The 17,017-nt window shown below is 46.7% G+C and overlaps 1 protein-coding gene across 1 annotated transcript; it reads left to right on the top strand.

The window, feature by feature from the left end:
- The first annotated feature begins 11,620 nt into the window (after nucleotides 1-11,620).
- Nucleotides 11,621-16,807, top strand: ING2 (inhibitor of growth family member 2). Its single transcript, XM_074822762.1, has 2 exons — nucleotides 11,621-12,028; nucleotides 15,536-16,807. The coding sequence occupies exons 1-2, from the start codon at nucleotides 11,839-11,841 to the stop codon at nucleotides 16,204-16,206; spliced, it is 861 nt and encodes a 286-aa protein (XP_074678863.1). The 5' UTR covers nucleotides 11,621-11,838; the 3' UTR covers nucleotides 16,207-16,807.
- The last annotated feature ends 210 nt before the right edge of the window (nucleotides 16,808-17,017 follow it).

Below are 17,017 nucleotides of genomic sequence, written 5' to 3'. Positions count from 1 at the left end.
CAGGTGCTGTCCTGGTCTCTAGCAGTTGGGGTACTGGTCTTTTAATTGCCAGACCTTGCTGATGAGGACTGGCCAGAAGAAATCACTAACACCGTAGGTGTGCAGAGTTGTCTTAGGGAGACAAATGAAACCAACTGAGGGAAAAACTGATCCTGTTTTTTCTGCGGGAGTACAGGAAATTGCAGTCATCAAGAATGACTCCTGTTTCCTCTGAGGGCTGCTAGAACAGCTTAAGTCCGTCAGTCCTGTTGGTTCCTCACAGACAGCTGCCCCAGTGGTTCGCCGTTAGCAGGTCACAGGGTACGCACCACTTTAGGGGGCTAGCGGCGAAACCGCCTCTCCCCGCTTGCAGGGAAGTGACGCGAGGGGGTCTCCGCGGTGGCGCAGGGCGCCGGCCCCAAGGCGGCGCTAGAGCGTCCCGCCGGCGGAGCTCCCGCCTCCCGCCATACGCAGGCGCTGCCGACGGCGGTGCGGGGGGCGTGGGTTTGTGCCCGGAGGCGGTGCGGGGGGCGCGGCTCCGTGCCCGGAGGCGGTGCGGGGGGCGCGGCTCCGCGCCCAGGGGCGGTGCGGGGGGCGCGGCTCCGCGCCCAGCAGCCTCTCAGGCTGCCCGCCTCGGGGGCGGAGCCGCGGCGCTCAATTTGCTTAACATATTCCCGGGGCGGTGCCGTCCCCTCCGTGGGAGATAACGCGGCCACTCGAGAGCGTGGCGCTCCTCCGGGGCTGCCGGGCGGCCTCTCCGGCTATGCAGCGTTCTCGGAGGCCAGCGAAAAGACGAGCGGGGCGCTGAGCAAGCCTCGCTCTAAGCCGCCGGTGCTCCCTGCTGCCGACTCATATAAGGCGGCGGCGAGGGAGTTGCAGGGGCGGGATGCTCTGAAGACCTGCTCGCTAGGCCACGCACGGAGAACGTTTGTTTCTCATGGGCCCCACGCCCGCCTAGGGGAAAGTCCCCGGACCGCCGGCAGAGAGTGCCGGGCGCTGCCCGCGCCCCCGCCTGCCCCCATCTCACGCATTCCCCGCCGAGACGCCCCCGGGCCGAGCGGGTGAGCGCGGGGCGGGCTCTCGTCACGGCCACAGACACGCAGGTAGTGCGCAGGCGCACCAACAGAACGGGGCTCACTCTCAGGCCATCCCCTTTTACCGAGCGCCGACGGACAGCGGGCTGCGGCAGAGCGGTGTGCGGGAGGAGACGCTGCCGCCCGCCGGCTGACAGGCCGCCGGTCCCGCACCCTCATCTCCTCACACCCCTCCGGGCTCAGAGCGCCTCCGGGCGCACAGACTCGGTCCGGCCTCTCCCCACCCGCTGAGGCTTATCCTTCCTTCCCTGCACCAGGAAGAAGCAAGAGGTCAGCACTATGTTGTCACGTTCGTTTGTTTGCACCACGCAGAAGTTAAACATCGAACGGGAGAGTCTGGTGCGTAGCCGAGTGACAGTACAAAGAGCACAGACGTCAAGCTTGTCCAGGGCATACCCCTGCCTTCCCCTGCTCACCCCCATCCCCAGAGAAGGCCAGCACTGCTGACCTGTGAGTGCCACCAGTGTTACTAGCCCACTCGAGGCAGATTCTGATGCTTACACTCCCCACTACTACAAGATGCTGCTGCCTGCAGCAATCGTGCACATAAGTACAAGTCATGCTGATAAACTGAATTAGTTTCATAGGCAGCACTGTTCTTGCCTTTGGTATGTCAAGCAAGTAACACATAACCATGCCTGACGCCATGGAATTACACCTGCTGTTGCCCTACGGTCATGTCTGGGTATGAAGCACAACAGAACAGCACTAGCAGAGATCCCCAAAATAACATGTCTCAGGCACAAAAAACATGATTTATGCTCCCCTTACTCAAACAGCACCCAAGCAGCCCAGAGCCACCCCTTCCTTCTGGTTCCTGCTTTCCTAGCTCCTGCAGTGAGCCCAGGCCTGCTGAACTAGCAGTGTCCTTTTTCCTGGTCGCACAACAGGCACATGGCCTATCTGTAGGCACAGTACAGTTTGCAAACCCCATTGGTGTCCAACATCTGCTATTCTTCTTCCAGCAACATCCTCACAGTGACACCTTTTCAGCTGCGTCAGACCCCTGTGGCAGGCAGAGGAGACCAGCGTGCAGAGCAGGAGCAGCTCTGTGCAGAACTAGCTATGACAGCTCTGACTGCTTCACACAAGAGCGTTGAAAGAGTGCACCAGGGGCTGACAAACCTCCTGGCTTGAGCTGTCATTTTGGTTGCCATCTCAGCCGTTTGAACTACTTGAGTGTCTTTCTCTCTGCTCTCCCATAATTCTTCACGTGATTGGCTATATGTACATGGGAAAATAAGAGATTTCAAATTAAAATGTTATCAACCCATCCCAAAAGAAACAACTAAACTAGGGCACAGCTCTATGAAGTTCTCTGGGTTTTTTTGGTTGAGAAACTGTAATGAAATCCCAGTGTCCTAGTTTCATCTGCTAAAAAGGATATTAGCTAAGGCTCTATGAAGCTAACGTTTCATGAGCTGTCATCCCTCTGTAGTGCAGGTAGCACATGCAGTACAGGCTGAAGACTGCAGACAAGCTTGTGTAGACAAGCTGAAGCTTGTGCAGTGACTGATGTGGGTTTGTTTTTCTTTTTTGGCCCTAAAGATTACACTATAGCACCTTAACAGTTTGGACTGGTTTTCTCTGTGTGTGGACAAAATTCTCTCACTCGTCAGCTATGGTGGGTGTTGGTCTGGAAATTTGTTAACAGGAGAGAGTATGTCAAAAATCAAACTCATCTTGACTATAGTTGACAATGAGCTGACATGATCTAGTGGTCCAGAGACTGAGGGGAAAAAGCACACACTGAAAGAGTTCTGATACGGTCTCTCTCCTTCACCAGGCAGATCTGTCCCCCAGCTTTGTAAGTTGCAAACTGCAGAGAAAATAACAGCAATATCTGCTTTGTAGAATATTTTTTAAGCTTTTTGTTCAGCTAAAATGTGCATTTTTGCAGTGTTTTGCATAGCGTATAATATGCCACACTCTTTGTCCATTTAACAATGATTAACTGGTATTTGTGCGCTTTCTAGATGGTTCTGTGAGTTGCCACTGCCACGGCAAAGATATTGCCATTAGCTAGGTTATGTGTTTTTAAGAAAATACTGTCATTGATGCCCGTTACCCCTGCACCACCCCCCATTTTAAGTCTGCTGTCAGGATGTATCAATTTTGAAGCTGTGATTAATTCCGCTCCTCTTCCTTGCATGAATTTAAACCTGTGCAATTTCACTGAACCCCTGTGATGACAGGAAGACAGTTCCTGCACGTGGCTGAGCTAGGATACTTGCCAGTGTAGAGCTGGCCTGAGTGGAGTGTTATCAGCACTTACACATGACTGTTCAGACGTATGGCTGGCCTTTTGTACATGACAGCAGAAGTTTCCCACCTGCATTGAAGACACACTCATATGAGCATCAGAAAAACAGGTTTAATGTTGATACCTGCTAATAGTTTCAAATATGTTGTAGACTAATTTTGAAAATGGCACATGATAATTTCTGAGCACAACTGCCTGTTGCTAAGGCAATGGAAGACTGGGTGCCAGTGGTTACTAGTTAGGTATTTTCTTCCTCCAGTAACATTGCTGCAACTAGAAAAGCATTGTTCAGCTCCGACATCTGAGCCTACTTTTCAGTTGTCACTGATGGTCAAGTAACGTTAATTGTTAGGCCCAAGTGGACTGTGAAATGACTTGTTTTACATGCCACTGTCAGAGATGAATCACACTGGGCAAAAGATATTGTCACTAATAAGAAAGCCAACCTAACCAATGTGTGCCTGGTTTTCTAAATCCTCTAGTGTTTTACATTTTAACTGCAGTCTAAGAGACAAGCTATATTCAGTCAGATGCTGCCCATATTTTGACAATAGCCTTCCACCCTGAATCCTTCCTTAGTTTGGAGAAAACGTCACATTTCTGTTTATTATTTTGGGGAAGAGGATGGCTGAGAGGCTAAGGATCTATTAATCTTGTTTAACCAATCATTTTTCTCACAATTACAACGGAATAATAAAGCAAATGTAAATTCTGTCAGTTCTTGGAAAAAAGCGTACATCAGTGTCCTGGTTTCATCTGGGTCAGAGTTAATTTTCTTCCTAGTAACTGGTACAGTGCTGTGTGACAATAATGTTGATAACACACTGATGTTTTAATTGTTGCTAAGTCGGGCTTATCCTAAGTTAAGGATTTTTCAGTTTCCCAAGCTCTGCCAGCGAGCAGGTGCACAAGAAGCTGGGAGGGAGCATTGCTGGAACAGCTGACCCCAACTAGCCAAAGGGCTATTCCATACCATAGGGCATCATGGTCAGTATATAAACTCTGGGGGAAGTTGGCCGGGAGGGGCCGATCGCAGCTCGGGCATTGGTCAGCAGGTGGTGAGCAACTGCACCCTGCATCACTTGTCTTTTCTTGGGTTTTATTTCTCTCTTTTTGTTATATTACTTTTCATTACTATTATTATTGTTGTTATTATTATATTTTATTTATTAAACTTCTTATCTCAACCTGCAAGTTTAACTTTTTTTTTGGTTCTCCTCCCCATCCCCTGGGAGGGGGGAGGAGTGAGCGAGTGGCTGCGTGGTGCTTAATTGCTGGTACTAATTTTTGGTAACTTGGAGTAAGCGTTGTGACTGAAAAATCTGCATAGCAGCAGCACCCCTAAGAAACACATAATGCAAGTGACTTGGTGCTACAGACTTATTCTGAAGATATGAAATTACTCTCTGGTGCTATTTGCAGTGGCTTTTCAGTTGCAGTAGAAATTAATCATTTGTACTAGGTTTGGATAAGCACATTCTAAAGAGAAAAAAAAAATCCACACTAGGAGGGAAATAAAATGAGGCTTCCTCCTGTTTAGTGTGGAGTTTTAATGACGTATGCCAAAACTCTCTTTGAGTTTTCAGGGGAACTCTGAAATTCATAAATGGTAATTATAGGCATGTAATTACTGCATTTCTGCATACAGAGTGGAATTCATTTCACTGACATCTGTGACAACAGACCTGAGCTCTCCTTACATTCAGTGGAGACATTTTTAGGGCAAGACCTATGTATACTAAGATTTTCTCTCATTCAACATATTTGGCTGGATGAGTCCCACCTTTATTTCCTGAGTTGGAAAGGAAAATTAACATCCACATATGGGAGAGTATTATGAATGTCTTAAACCATCAACTACTGAAGGTTCCTGCAGGTGCACTGCTGCCCTCATTTCGCAATCTTGATTACAAAGGTGTGATTGTGTATGTTTTTGCCTCGCAAGAGGAAGAAGTAAGAGTGTGTTTTTCACATGAGCTGTGCTGAATAGCAGAATCACAGAAACGCAGCATGCATGTTAGCATGTAGCTCAGGTAAGAGCACACAAAAAATCCTTTGTTTATTGTGGGCAGGAGGGGCTCCGTTCTTTTTCACTAAAGTCACCTGGATTCTTCCATTTACTTGAACGAAAGTGGATCAAGCTTCAGGGCTCAAGTAAGACAATAAAGACAGTTGCCACGTATTTGCATAAGATTAACTTGTTACCATTCCTCACTGGGCTTCTCTAAATATCATCTGCACACTTCCCGAGTTCTTTGGCATGGTGATTGGCTCTGGAGCAAATCCACCGATCATTTATGCTTTAAAACAGTAGGTGAGGAAGAAGAGTTATTGTCTGAAAGCTCTTTTCTTTCACAAATAGAAAAGAGAAAATTCCTCTCTTTTTCCTCTGAGAGGAAAACAGGGACATCTTCCTTCAGCTATGAGTGGCCAGATCCATGTTGTAAACGACAGGGAATGATCCATGTGGCTGTCTCTACTCATGGCAGCAGCCAGATGCTGCCCCTCAGCTGGTTCGCAGCATCCCCCTCCTCTAAGGAGGTGCAGTTCCTGTACCAGCCAGCACGCTCCATAGCACCTGCGAGAAGTTGGTGGTGTCCAGTCCTGCCGACTTCCGGAGGGCATTCTGAACAGAGCGGATACTCTCAAAAAGAAGCAGTGTGGTTCTGCTCAAAACAAAACAACAACATGTCATTATGCTCTGATGGAAGCAATGATGTCATATAAAAGTGAATTCCTTAACACCTCCTGCCTTGGGCCTATCAACTTCTCAAAACACTTCTGGGTACAGCCATGGGATTAGAGTATGGAAGCTGAATGGGAAGAACTGTAAAAAAAGGTAAATAGTTACTACAAAACAAAGCACGAAATAAACTTAGTTTGCACACTTAATTTTTCACTCTGTTTGTGGTGAGATAAACAGAACTTATCAGTTTGAAGAAAAAAGATGAGCTGGATATTGCAGCTGCCTTCTTCCAAGAAGAAGTCAACTGATCACTAATTTGGGCTCAGGAAGGGATTTTCTTTTAGAGCATATTGGCAGAAAACTTGGAACCGCTTCAGTTTTTCAACAGATGTTTGCATTTGGATGAGGAAGAATATACATCTCCTGATCAGTGGGACGTTTGTTACTTGGTGCTAGAGAGCTCTTTGACACAGCTGAGGATGGGGCTAGCAGGGCAAAAAAACCACACCAGTGTTTTCAGGAAATGTACTGGTTTAGTTTTTCACCTTACTGAAATGATCTGATGTTAGCCCATGTCTTATTTTTAGGTGTCCTATTCTTGTGTAAATGAAAAAGAAAAATAATAATGGTGGTTTCCATATGATTTGTGTTCCACCAGATAAATCAAGCCTAATATTTAAGGAAAGTCAAAAGCAATGACATCTGTCAGTACAGGAAAGTATCTTTTTTGAATGACCTGATGTTAGAGAAGTTTTCAAGAATAGCTTACCCGGACAAACACGCTACTACCTCTGTAGCTCTGGCAAGGATAGCCTCTTCCTGGAATATCACCTATATGAAGGTCAACTATGGCCATACTGATTCATTATTTTCTTTGTGTTTTTTTTCTTGGTATCTTGGAGACTTCTTCATCCTCTTCATCTCATGGAAACCAGAGAATCATACCTGCCAAGAAATACGTATCATCAAAAATTAGTTCTGTTCCATTTGCTTAAAAGAAGCATCCTGTTATCATCCATTGAGCATTTCCACTAAATGCTAAGTAGGTCTTTCACAATTACAGCTCCTTATGGACTTGTCCTCATCAATAATGCTGCTTTTCATTATTTTTTCCATGGGCTGAAACTCTTCCTGGGCTATCAATGGAAATCTGAAAAAAATCTAACCAACTTGTGTATTATTAGGTGAAACAGGACAGGAATCAGCTATGATTTGAGGATGTAAAATCAGGGTTATGAAAGATGAGAGGCAAAACTGAAAATAGGGAAAATAAGATTTGGATTATATATCTGGAAATATTTTATCATGGTAAAATCTATAGTATAATGAAATAATCTTTCACAACGAGAAGGGGAATACTCTGATTGTGACTTTTAAAAACTATACAGGGAAATGATAAAGAAACAAAACTGTTGGGATCTATTCTCCATGAAAAGTGGGGGTAGCTTAGAGACATATAAATAAATCTGAATAAATTGAATATAGGGCTTCTGTGTATTATTTACTCTTGGAAGACAATCACTGAGGCAGGTTTTATGCAATACACCCTAATAACACATCCCTGATACCACTGTGAATGTCAACTGAAGCTGACAATTCTCCACTCAGTGGAGAGGGTTGGTGGAAATGTGTGGTTATTCTGCTTGTCCATCACCACAAATAGCAGGGTTTTGCTCTATCATGCTGCCTCTTATCTCCAGATTACTCTCACAAACAGTCATTGAAAGAAGAGACATAATTGGGTCGCAGAGGCTATCAACCTGCAAACTTCAGTCCAATGCATCAAAGTTCTCCAGCGCTTGCTCCTAGCCATTTTGAGGCACAATCAAACCAGAGAATTCATCCTGCTACTCTTGCTTTCCTCTTCCCTAAGGCTTCAAACATGCATCAAGCTAAGGCTTCTTCTTCCTAGGGAAATCTGGTCTAACATTACTGTTGCATTCTTAAGACTACCCAAAATTTAAATCTTTATTTTAGTGTTCAAAAGCAGCAGACAACATTTAAATTCAGGAAATGTTAGCTGATCTCTGCTGTACCTTAGATACTGCTTCCCCCATAGTGACAAACAGCAAGTTTTTAGCACAGAAACCACCTGTAACAAATGTGAATTATTTTAAAAAGACTTTATTGGCTATTTCTTTAGCAACACACTGTTTCTTGTTAGGAAAAAAAAGTGATGCTGAAGTGTTACTTTTAAATTAACATGTAATTGTAATTGTAATTAACTTTACTTTTCAATAACATGTTCATTTTTAACGAACATTTTTGCTTTATTTTTCTGCTCTCTAGGGGAAATCTCTATTTCCCAGCTTTATTTCTTCATGAGATGGCAGAACGATACAGTCAGTCTAACTTACTATAAGCAGAAACACAACCCCTCAAAACAGACAACATCCTTCTAAAGAATATTGTACCACTTATATTAACTCAGGTCCTTTTGCAATGGTATACAGGTAGTGCTTTTGGCCTGTACAGGAAGTGTTATCTGTTAATATTATATGAAAGAATTCAGTTGATGAGGTCTCAGCTACACAGAAGTGACAGCAATGAACACCATACAATAAAGTTTCAGTGGTTTACTGCCGATGGAAGCGAAGGTAACTATGTTATTTTCACTTTCTAAATCTATTTGCACAAAAATGAGACAAGCAGCATAAAGTGATCTGCAGTTTAGCTTCATTAATCTGAGCTGTCACAACACCCAAAAAAGCAGCAGCTGGTTTTACTGCTGTTACGGATTTTAAGATTAAGGTGTCCTCTTACAAACATGAACATACCGAGTTGCAGACTTCCTGTTTTTTTGGCCAGAGTGACATCAGTGTAATAACGAATGTTTTGAAAGCACTGCCTACAACTTTGTTTTCATTCATTTTTATGAACTTGCCAACACATTGCTGACTTGGGCAAAGTCATCCATCTACAGCAACAATTACTCAACATCTTAGACGTAGACGTATGAAAATCACTGTCAACGTAGGATACCAGCTTAGCAGCTGCATGAGTTGAAAGTTAAGAACATGTTTAAATACTTCTGTGAACTGGGGTCTTAAGAAAATAACACTGGCAGACTGCCATCATGTGAGATGCTGATCTGTGGGGCTGGTCAGACAAAGTCAGCAAAGTTCAACACACTAATTTTGTCGTAGGACTAGCCATGGAGCCATCTGGCACAGATCATGTATTCACAGAATCATAGAAAAAAAGTATGCTGGAAGGGATCCTCTGGAAGCCATCAAAGCAGAGCCAGCTTCACAGCCAGATCAGGTTGTGCCAGGCCTCATCCAGTTAGGCTCTGAAAATGTCCAAAGATGGAGACCATGCAAGCTCTCTGTGCAGCCTGTGCTGCTGCTTAACCACTACTCCAGATCATGCCATCCTGCAATGTTATCTGCAGGACTAGTACGGGTGCTCTCTTAGTGCTGGCCACTTACATATAGGTAGGAATGTACGCCAGAAGGGTTTTTTTGGGGGTTGGATTTTATTTTTTTTCATTTTACCCTTGAATTCAGTCATCTCTGATGCTGTTTTTTCTAAGTTTGCCAGATGTCTTATTTTTCCCCACTTTTTTTCAGGTTCCTGAAATATAAACGCAACATACTGCAAAATGTACAGGTCTCCTCAGGATGTTTCAAGACTCCACAAGATTGTTTTTCTTCCTGATGCTTACCAATTATTATTCATATAGTAAAGATGTCTGAAAGAGAGGTGGGGTTGAAATCTCAACCTTTTAGTAATTCTATCTGCTTTATATCATTCTTCTAGTGGGAAAAAGTACATAGCTAAAAAGTGTATTTCTACTTTTGTTTCCTACTCTATTTGTTGTGGCCAACATTTGATACAAATTCTGCAACAGCCTTGGGAAAGACAGTATACTCTGTCAAAATTGGGAGATTTGTTGGCAGGTGAGTGTGTTTTAAAAGGCTAAACTTCTTTGACACCTTATTTAAAATTCTCTGAAATGATTCCTCAGGATAAAATGTCACTCAGTAATAGTTTATCACAAATCATTTCGCTCTTTAAAACTAAATCAGGTAGCTTTTATTATGGGCAAGAACAGTCTAAACTGCTGCTTCTTACAGTTGGAGGATATGAATTAATTAGATGCCTCACCCTATCAACTGCTACAGTGAGAAGAGCTTGACTATGGAGCACACTCTTGTCTATCAGACAGAAATTTGCCTTCCCTGCACATAGCCTGTCACTGTGCTATCGGCACAAACCTCACCTCATGATGAAAATTGCTCTTCAGAAATAAACTGTTGCAGATACAGCTCACAACAGCGTTTGGGAGAGAAATACACAAGCCACCTGCAAACAACTTAATGCGTATATACATTTTATTGCAATAAAATTTACTCGCATTCCCCTCCTGACAGACACAATACCTTTGGAAAGGTGCATTTCGAGAGAGTTAGTGCTGTTAGTGCTAACAGATTATTTTGTGTGCCAAAATTTTCCAAGAAAATGAGAGGACAGAGCAAAGGGTGAGGCTTCAGCACAGCATGTAAAACTTATGCACTCTTCTGGTTGCTCTGGGCTTTTTTGTATTATCTCCTGAAAGTGTGGGAAGGTTCAGGGTTGTCACTGAAAATGTAGTGAAGAGCGTCACGGCCTACACAAGCAACAAGTGTAATCCATGACAGCCGCAAGCTATCCTTGAGATAAACTCAACGTCTCCAGGGTCAAAGAATGTTTTGGGAAGAACAAATGAACACGGAGGGGCCTGAGGGAAGACAGGCGCTCACCAGTGGTAACAAACACACCTCACGAGAGCAGGAGACGCCCCTGAGGGACCCTCGTGGATCTCTGCCCTGCGCCACTGGCGGCCCATGGAGCCTCCGAGCTCCCTGCCCTGCCAACAACTGTGCAGCGGCAGGAGCTGCCCGAGAGCCGGAGGCAGAACGGGACTACCCGCCCCTGGCGGTCATTTCTGCTCCCTTCACCTCACGCAGGTGCAGCAGGGTGGCGCCCGCGGCAGGCGGACTCGTGCCGGCCCCGGCTGCCCCTCAGGGAGGGCGGCGGCCCGCGGAGGCTGGGCGCAGAGATGGCGGGCGCAGGCACCGCGGCGGTGCCCCACGGGCGAACGCGCCCAGACGTTGGAGGAGCCCCCCGGCTCCCCGCCGCGCGCGCGTGTCGCCTCAGCGCCCCCCGCAACGGCCGCCCGCCCCCGCCCACACCCGGGCGCCGCCGGGGCACCTGGCGCGGGGAGGGGCGGGGCGAGCCGCTCGGTCGCAGCCGCCTCGCTTTGAGCCGCCGTCGGGCTGCGGGGCGCGAGCAGCGGCTCCCCCTGCCCCCCTGCGGCGGCCGCCTCCGTCAGGCGGTGACCCCACGCCGCCCCCCGACGGGGTCCCCGCTCCGCCCGGGCGCCGAACAGTGCCGGCATGCGCCTTTAAGAGAGGCTCCGCCTCCGCGCTGGCTCCCGCCCCTTGCCGCGCGTCGGGCCAATAGGAACGGGCACGAGGGGAAGGCGGGAGAATGCGAACCCCTCGCAGGGCCGCCAGCCGCGCCTTATAAGGGCAGGGCCTCGCGCATGCGCGCAGCCGGGCGGTCAGGGGCGGGGGCTCCGAGTGGGTTTTGCTTCGGCGGCGGCACGGCGGCGGGAAGGGGCGCGGGACCCCGCGGAGGGGCGGCCCGGCCCGGCCCGGTGAGGCACTCACCCCTCAGCGCTCCCCGCGGCGCCTCGGCCCGGCCCGCGCAGCTCGGCCCCCGGCGGGCAGAAAGGGGGCGGCGGCGGCAGGAGGAAGAGAAGGAGGAGGGAGCGGAGCGGGGCCGCCGCGGGGACCCCGCGCCCGGTGCGGGCGGCGCGGCGGCGGCGGATGTGCTGCTGGCGCGGGGGGATGATGCTGGCGGGGCCGCAGCTAGTGGCGGGGCCGGCGGCGCCGGGCGGGGAGCGGGCCCGGCTGCTCTCGCTCTACGTGCAGGACTACCTGGAGTGCGTGGAGTCGCTGCCGCTGGACATCCAGCGCAACGCCTCGCTGCTGCGGGAGATGGACACGCAGTGCCAAGGTGGGCGCTGCCGCGGGACGCGGCCTCCGCCACAGGGCACCGGGCGGGGGGGGAGGGGAGGGAAGGGAAGGGGGGCGGCCGCCCGCCGCACATGCGCCCGGCGCGGAGGGGCTGGAGCCGGGGCGGGCCCGGTGGAGGGGGGGAGGGTGGGCGCCGGGTTGGGCCGCTTGCCGGGGCCTGCGCGGCGCTCCGTGTCTGCTGGGGCGGGCGGCGGCCGGTCCCTCCCGGGGGAGGACGCCCCGCAGCGGCGGCGGCGGCCCCGCCCCGGGGGCGGTGGGGGCCGGCGGTGCCTCGCTGCCCGGTGCTAGGCCCCGGCTCCGCGGGGGGAGGGGGGGCCGCCCCGCCCCTCCCCGGCGGGCAGCGCCGCTGGTTGAACTGTCGGCGGTGCTGCGGGAGGTGGGGACGCGAGAATCGGTTTCACAGTTTTCCGTCCCGCCCCTTTCCCGGCCTGGGGTAAATCGCTCCTCTCCGGCCCGGGGCGCTGCCGGTTGGCGCACGGAGGGCGGGGCGGGGGGAGGCTGCGTGAAGCGTTAGCAGCCTTCCTTGGGGGCATGGAGAGGGCCCGTAGAGCGGGAAGTTCCCCCGAACTTCAGCCAGAGTCACGGCGGCTTCGAAACGCCGGTTCAGTATCAGTTAGATCCGTTCCAGCTCGCACGCTCGGGCTGCGGTACCTTTAACTCCTAATTACTGCCCTACCGCCTAATTGTAAGATGGGATCTGCTCCTGAGGAGCATTGCTGCTTGAACCGGGCAGCAGAGGCCGAGTGGCGTGGACCCACGGCAGGAGCGGGGGGGGGCGGGATTTGGTTCCGTGGAGTGGGAACTGGAGCCGTACCTGCGCGGTGGGAGGAGGCTTTCTCCGGTCTGGGTGAGGGGGGACTGTTAAAGCCTTTCAGACGTTAAACGGGCCACCTCAGAAGATCGCTATTGTAAACGGATTCTTCCAATTATCTTTCTAATTACCCGGGAGGATACATACGAAAAGGCTTTTGTAAGTTTGGTGTTTTTAAAAGTCTAAAGGGCTCATAGGCTTGTCTGCAGCATTTTGAATTCTTAGTCAAGGCTGCACTGCCTAGCAGGCTCTTTACCTGACCTGTGGTGACTAGCCAACGCGCCATATCTGTCTCGAATAGATTCATTTTTTTATTCACGCTATCTCTCCTATATGTATTTCTCCAGCCACTAATACAATACTGGGCCAAAGCAGAAGTTTGCTGCTAGTTTTACCAAAGCCTTCAACTCTTTTTAAAAAAAGAACAAGAACCCGAAACCCCAGAAATTGGATAAAAATATTTTAGGCCCGAGTCTGAAGATATAAAAGCAGTGATATATAATTTCAGCTAATTTAAAAGGTACTGATAGTTCATGCAGGAGGGACAAAGCCACTCCTGTGCTTGGAAAACTGAAATCCTTTTAGCTTTTATTAGCTCCACCAAACTTAATCAGATTATCTGTAATGAACACTTGGCCCTGGTTTGTGTTGGTGTCTTTGTGGGTTTTTTGGTGGTGTTTTTTTTTTTTTAACAGGTTTTAGAGCTATGGTATATGGATCCTTCTCTAATCTTAGGGACCAACAAGGAGTTTGGTGAACCTGCACCTCTGTCAGTCCAAAAGTGCTTTCCTCTTTCTAGTGGGTGGTAATCCATTTAAAGTGTTCAGTGTATCTTCACAGGCTGCATCCAGGAAATAATCAATGTAGGGTGAATGTTGTTCTCTGTCACAGTGTGAAAAAGCAAACAGATACTGCTTGTGGTTTCTCTGGGCCGGGCATTCCCAATGAGGGAAATATGTGTAACTACACCTACACTTCCCCCCTCCCCCGTATAAAAACCCTGGGTGGGAGATAATGAGGCTGCAGAATATTGTACTCTGGTTATGCCTTGCTAGTTCAACAGTATACAACATACCTTGCTCCATGCTTTTCAGGAGCAGAGAGTAAGGTGATTTTTTTTTTTTTTCCCCCCTGTAAGGGCAACAGTCAAGCAATGCAGCTGAAGATGCAGGGAACCAAAGCTTGTGTTTTTAATGGTAGCTGGAATGCTAGTATTGAGAAAAAATAGATTGAGTTATTGGACGAGCAGAGTAGTGATTTTTATCTTCCCCTAGCGAAAGCCTGGAACAGAACAAAATGCTGTTGGCTCCTGTTGTCATATAGATTTCAGAATTTATAGTAAAAAGTGGCCGTTCATGCTTAAGCTACTGTTTCAAGATGTCAGCAGGAAAAAATATCACTGTGAACAATGTTGAGATAATATCTATGGCTTCCATTTAGCACAAGCTTGAATCGTTTCACAACTGTACAATGCACACAAATTCTTTAAAAATGAAAAGCAGTTTGCGAAACGCAGATCTTTAGGAAGATAGATTGTACTGCGTATCTTCTCACTTTACAAGTAAATAGTTTAGTATCATTCATAAATTCCCTTGCCTGTTCAAAGAAAATCCTTAAGTTGTTTCTGAAGGAACTGGTACTGTATCTAACACTGCATCAGGTTTCATTGTCAGTTCTACTAATCTGTTTCCTTGTTATCAATTTCTCTGTCTTTTATGTGTATATCTAATGTAACTTTTGGTCTGGAAAATATTTTTTTTTAAATCCAGCAATATAGAACAATAGAGTACAGACTAAGACTGGCTTATAAGGCATTTGTTAATCTCACATTTGGGTTCATGAAGCTTGCTTCTAAGAACTAAATTTTATGAAAGATTCATAGCAGCTCATCCAGTTATTTTGCATGACTTGCAAGAAGAAAAGCTTAGAAGTCAAACTGTCAGCCGCTCATTACTAGTTGCTTAAAAATATCTTGTGATGCACTAAATGGTAGGTCCCCTATTCTGAAAAGTTCAGCCTCGATTTAAAATGCAACTTGCTGTAATTTGTCTTGGTCATAGGAAAAGCATTTTGAGTGGTTTAAGTTGATTTAAGTCCTGATTGTAAATTTTCTATTGTGTAACTTCAGTTGTCATACTCCTTTTATAACTATGTCTACTTGAAAGTGTAATACCAAACCTTTAGATGAGTAAGAAGGGGAAGGCAGAGGGCCTGCATATCCTAATTCTGGAGTCTTATATATCATGATATATAATGATTATATGAATTCTACATTTCTTGCTGCAATACAATAAGCTATTGCTTTGGTTTGTAGGCCAGGGGTTTGGAACTACTGTCATGGACTCCTAAAAGAAATTCCTGCTTTTTTCAGATGGAGGCAGGATCCGAACTATCCACGCTCCAGCAGCTATGGTCCCCTTTCTTGGGTTACCCTTTCTTTTTCTATTGGCTAAAATAAGCTTGACGTTTTCTTAGAACTTGAGAATTTTTTCTTGCAATGGATTGTGATCTTAAACACTGATTTGATGACCACATGCAGCTTGAGTAAAATACCTGATCTAGCCCACTAGGGTATACTATAATTGTACTATTTCTCATCAGTTAAGGGATACATTTCTATATTTTCTTGAGCATGTTGCATCTTGTGTAATTATTCCTATTATCTTTATTTTATAGAAGCATTAAAAGAAATAGATGATGTCTATGAAAAATACAAGTCAGAAAATGATCCTGTTCAGAAGAAACGCTTGCAGCAGCATCTTCAGCGTGCATTAATCAACAGCCAAGAACTTGGAGATGAAAAAATTCAAATAGTTACTCAGATGCTAGAACTGGTAGAGAATAGAGCCCGGCAAATGGAAACACACTCTCAGTGTTTTCAAGATCTGTCTGAGAACGAAAAGCCTCTAGAAAAGGCAAAGATGGAGTCCTGCCAGCCAGAGAGATCTTCACGTAGACCTCGTCGCCAGCGAACCAGCGAAAGCCGTGATCTGTGCCATATAGCAAATGGTATTGATGACTGCGATGATCAGCCACCTAAAGAAAAAAGGTCTAAATCTTCCAAGAAGAAAAAACGCTCTAAAGCCAAACAAGAGAGAGAGGTTTCACCTGTAGAATTTGCAATTGATCCCAATGAACCAACTTACTGCTTATGCAACCAAGTGTCTTATGGCGAAATGATAGGATGTGATAACGAACAGTGTCCTATTGAGTGGTTCCACTTTTCTTGTGTTGGACTCACCTACAAACCAAAGGGGAAATGGTATTGCCCCAAGTGCAGAGGAGACAATGAGAAAACAATGGACAAATGTACTGACAAATCAAAAAAGGATAGAAGATCGAGGTAGTGAAAGCAATTCATGTTTTAAAGAGTTGCTCCTTTTATATTAAAATGTTTAATTTCCAGAGAACGCTCTTTTAGGAAATGCATAAGACTATGCAATAATTTTTAATCTATAATATTAATGGAGTATTAAAAGCTGTTATACCTTCTGTGATCTTTAACTTTCTGCACTGAATAACCAAATAATTGAAACAGGGTGGCTTCAGAATTTCACAGAAGACATTACAAGCATATGGCGCTTGGTTTCAATTTAACCCCATTAGTATTTTAAAGAACCTTGTGAATCTTGAAATAATGGTGGTGGGAAAGATGCTGAAGAACTTTTCATGTTATGGTAAAGGTGTTGAAAGGCCTCACGTAACTGCTAGAATCTTAACAACTGAATTTGTTCTTTATTCCAGGTCTTAAGTTTTCAGGTTTTGTGTTAACATCACACATTTGGAATTAGGGTTTTTGAATTCAGCTGTAACTGTAAAAGTCTTCCGAGCTAAAAGCAGACCTCTTCGGTGACTTTCATATGACCAGTATGTTATTTCAAGGAAGAAAATACCACTAACTTAAGCTTTTTTTTTTGTCAATATTAAACTCTTGTCTTTGTGACTTTACACTTGGGAGTCAATTTTTGGATATGATAGAATTATGGTATATATGTAGTTATGGATATTCTTAGTAGGTTTTGTTTGGGTTCTGTCAAGCATCCTGATGTGGTCTTTATTGTTTAAGATGGTTTCTCTAATGCCAAAACTATTTCCTTGATTTGTTTTGCCACTCCCTATATAAGCCTTGAAATGGTAGAAGGATCCCTTGAGAGGAGG

Source organism: Strix aluco, chromosome 4, assembly GCF_031877795.1.
Source record: "Strix aluco isolate bStrAlu1 chromosome 4, bStrAlu1.hap1, whole genome shotgun sequence".
NCBI lineage: Eukaryota > Metazoa > Chordata > Aves > Strigiformes > Strigidae > Strix > Strix aluco.
This window is presented reverse-complemented; position numbering and strand designations above follow the sequence as displayed.

Excerpts from the sequence above, each read along its gene's own strand:
- ING2 (XM_074822762.1), top strand. The coding sequence starts at position 11,839 with ATGTGCTGCTGGCGCGGGGGGATGATGCTGGCGGGGCCGCAGCTAGTG. Across the intron at positions 12,029-15,535 it reads GATGGACACGCAGTGCCAAG|AAGCATTAAAAGAAATAGAT; the intron begins GTGGGCGCTGCC and ends TTTATTTTATAG.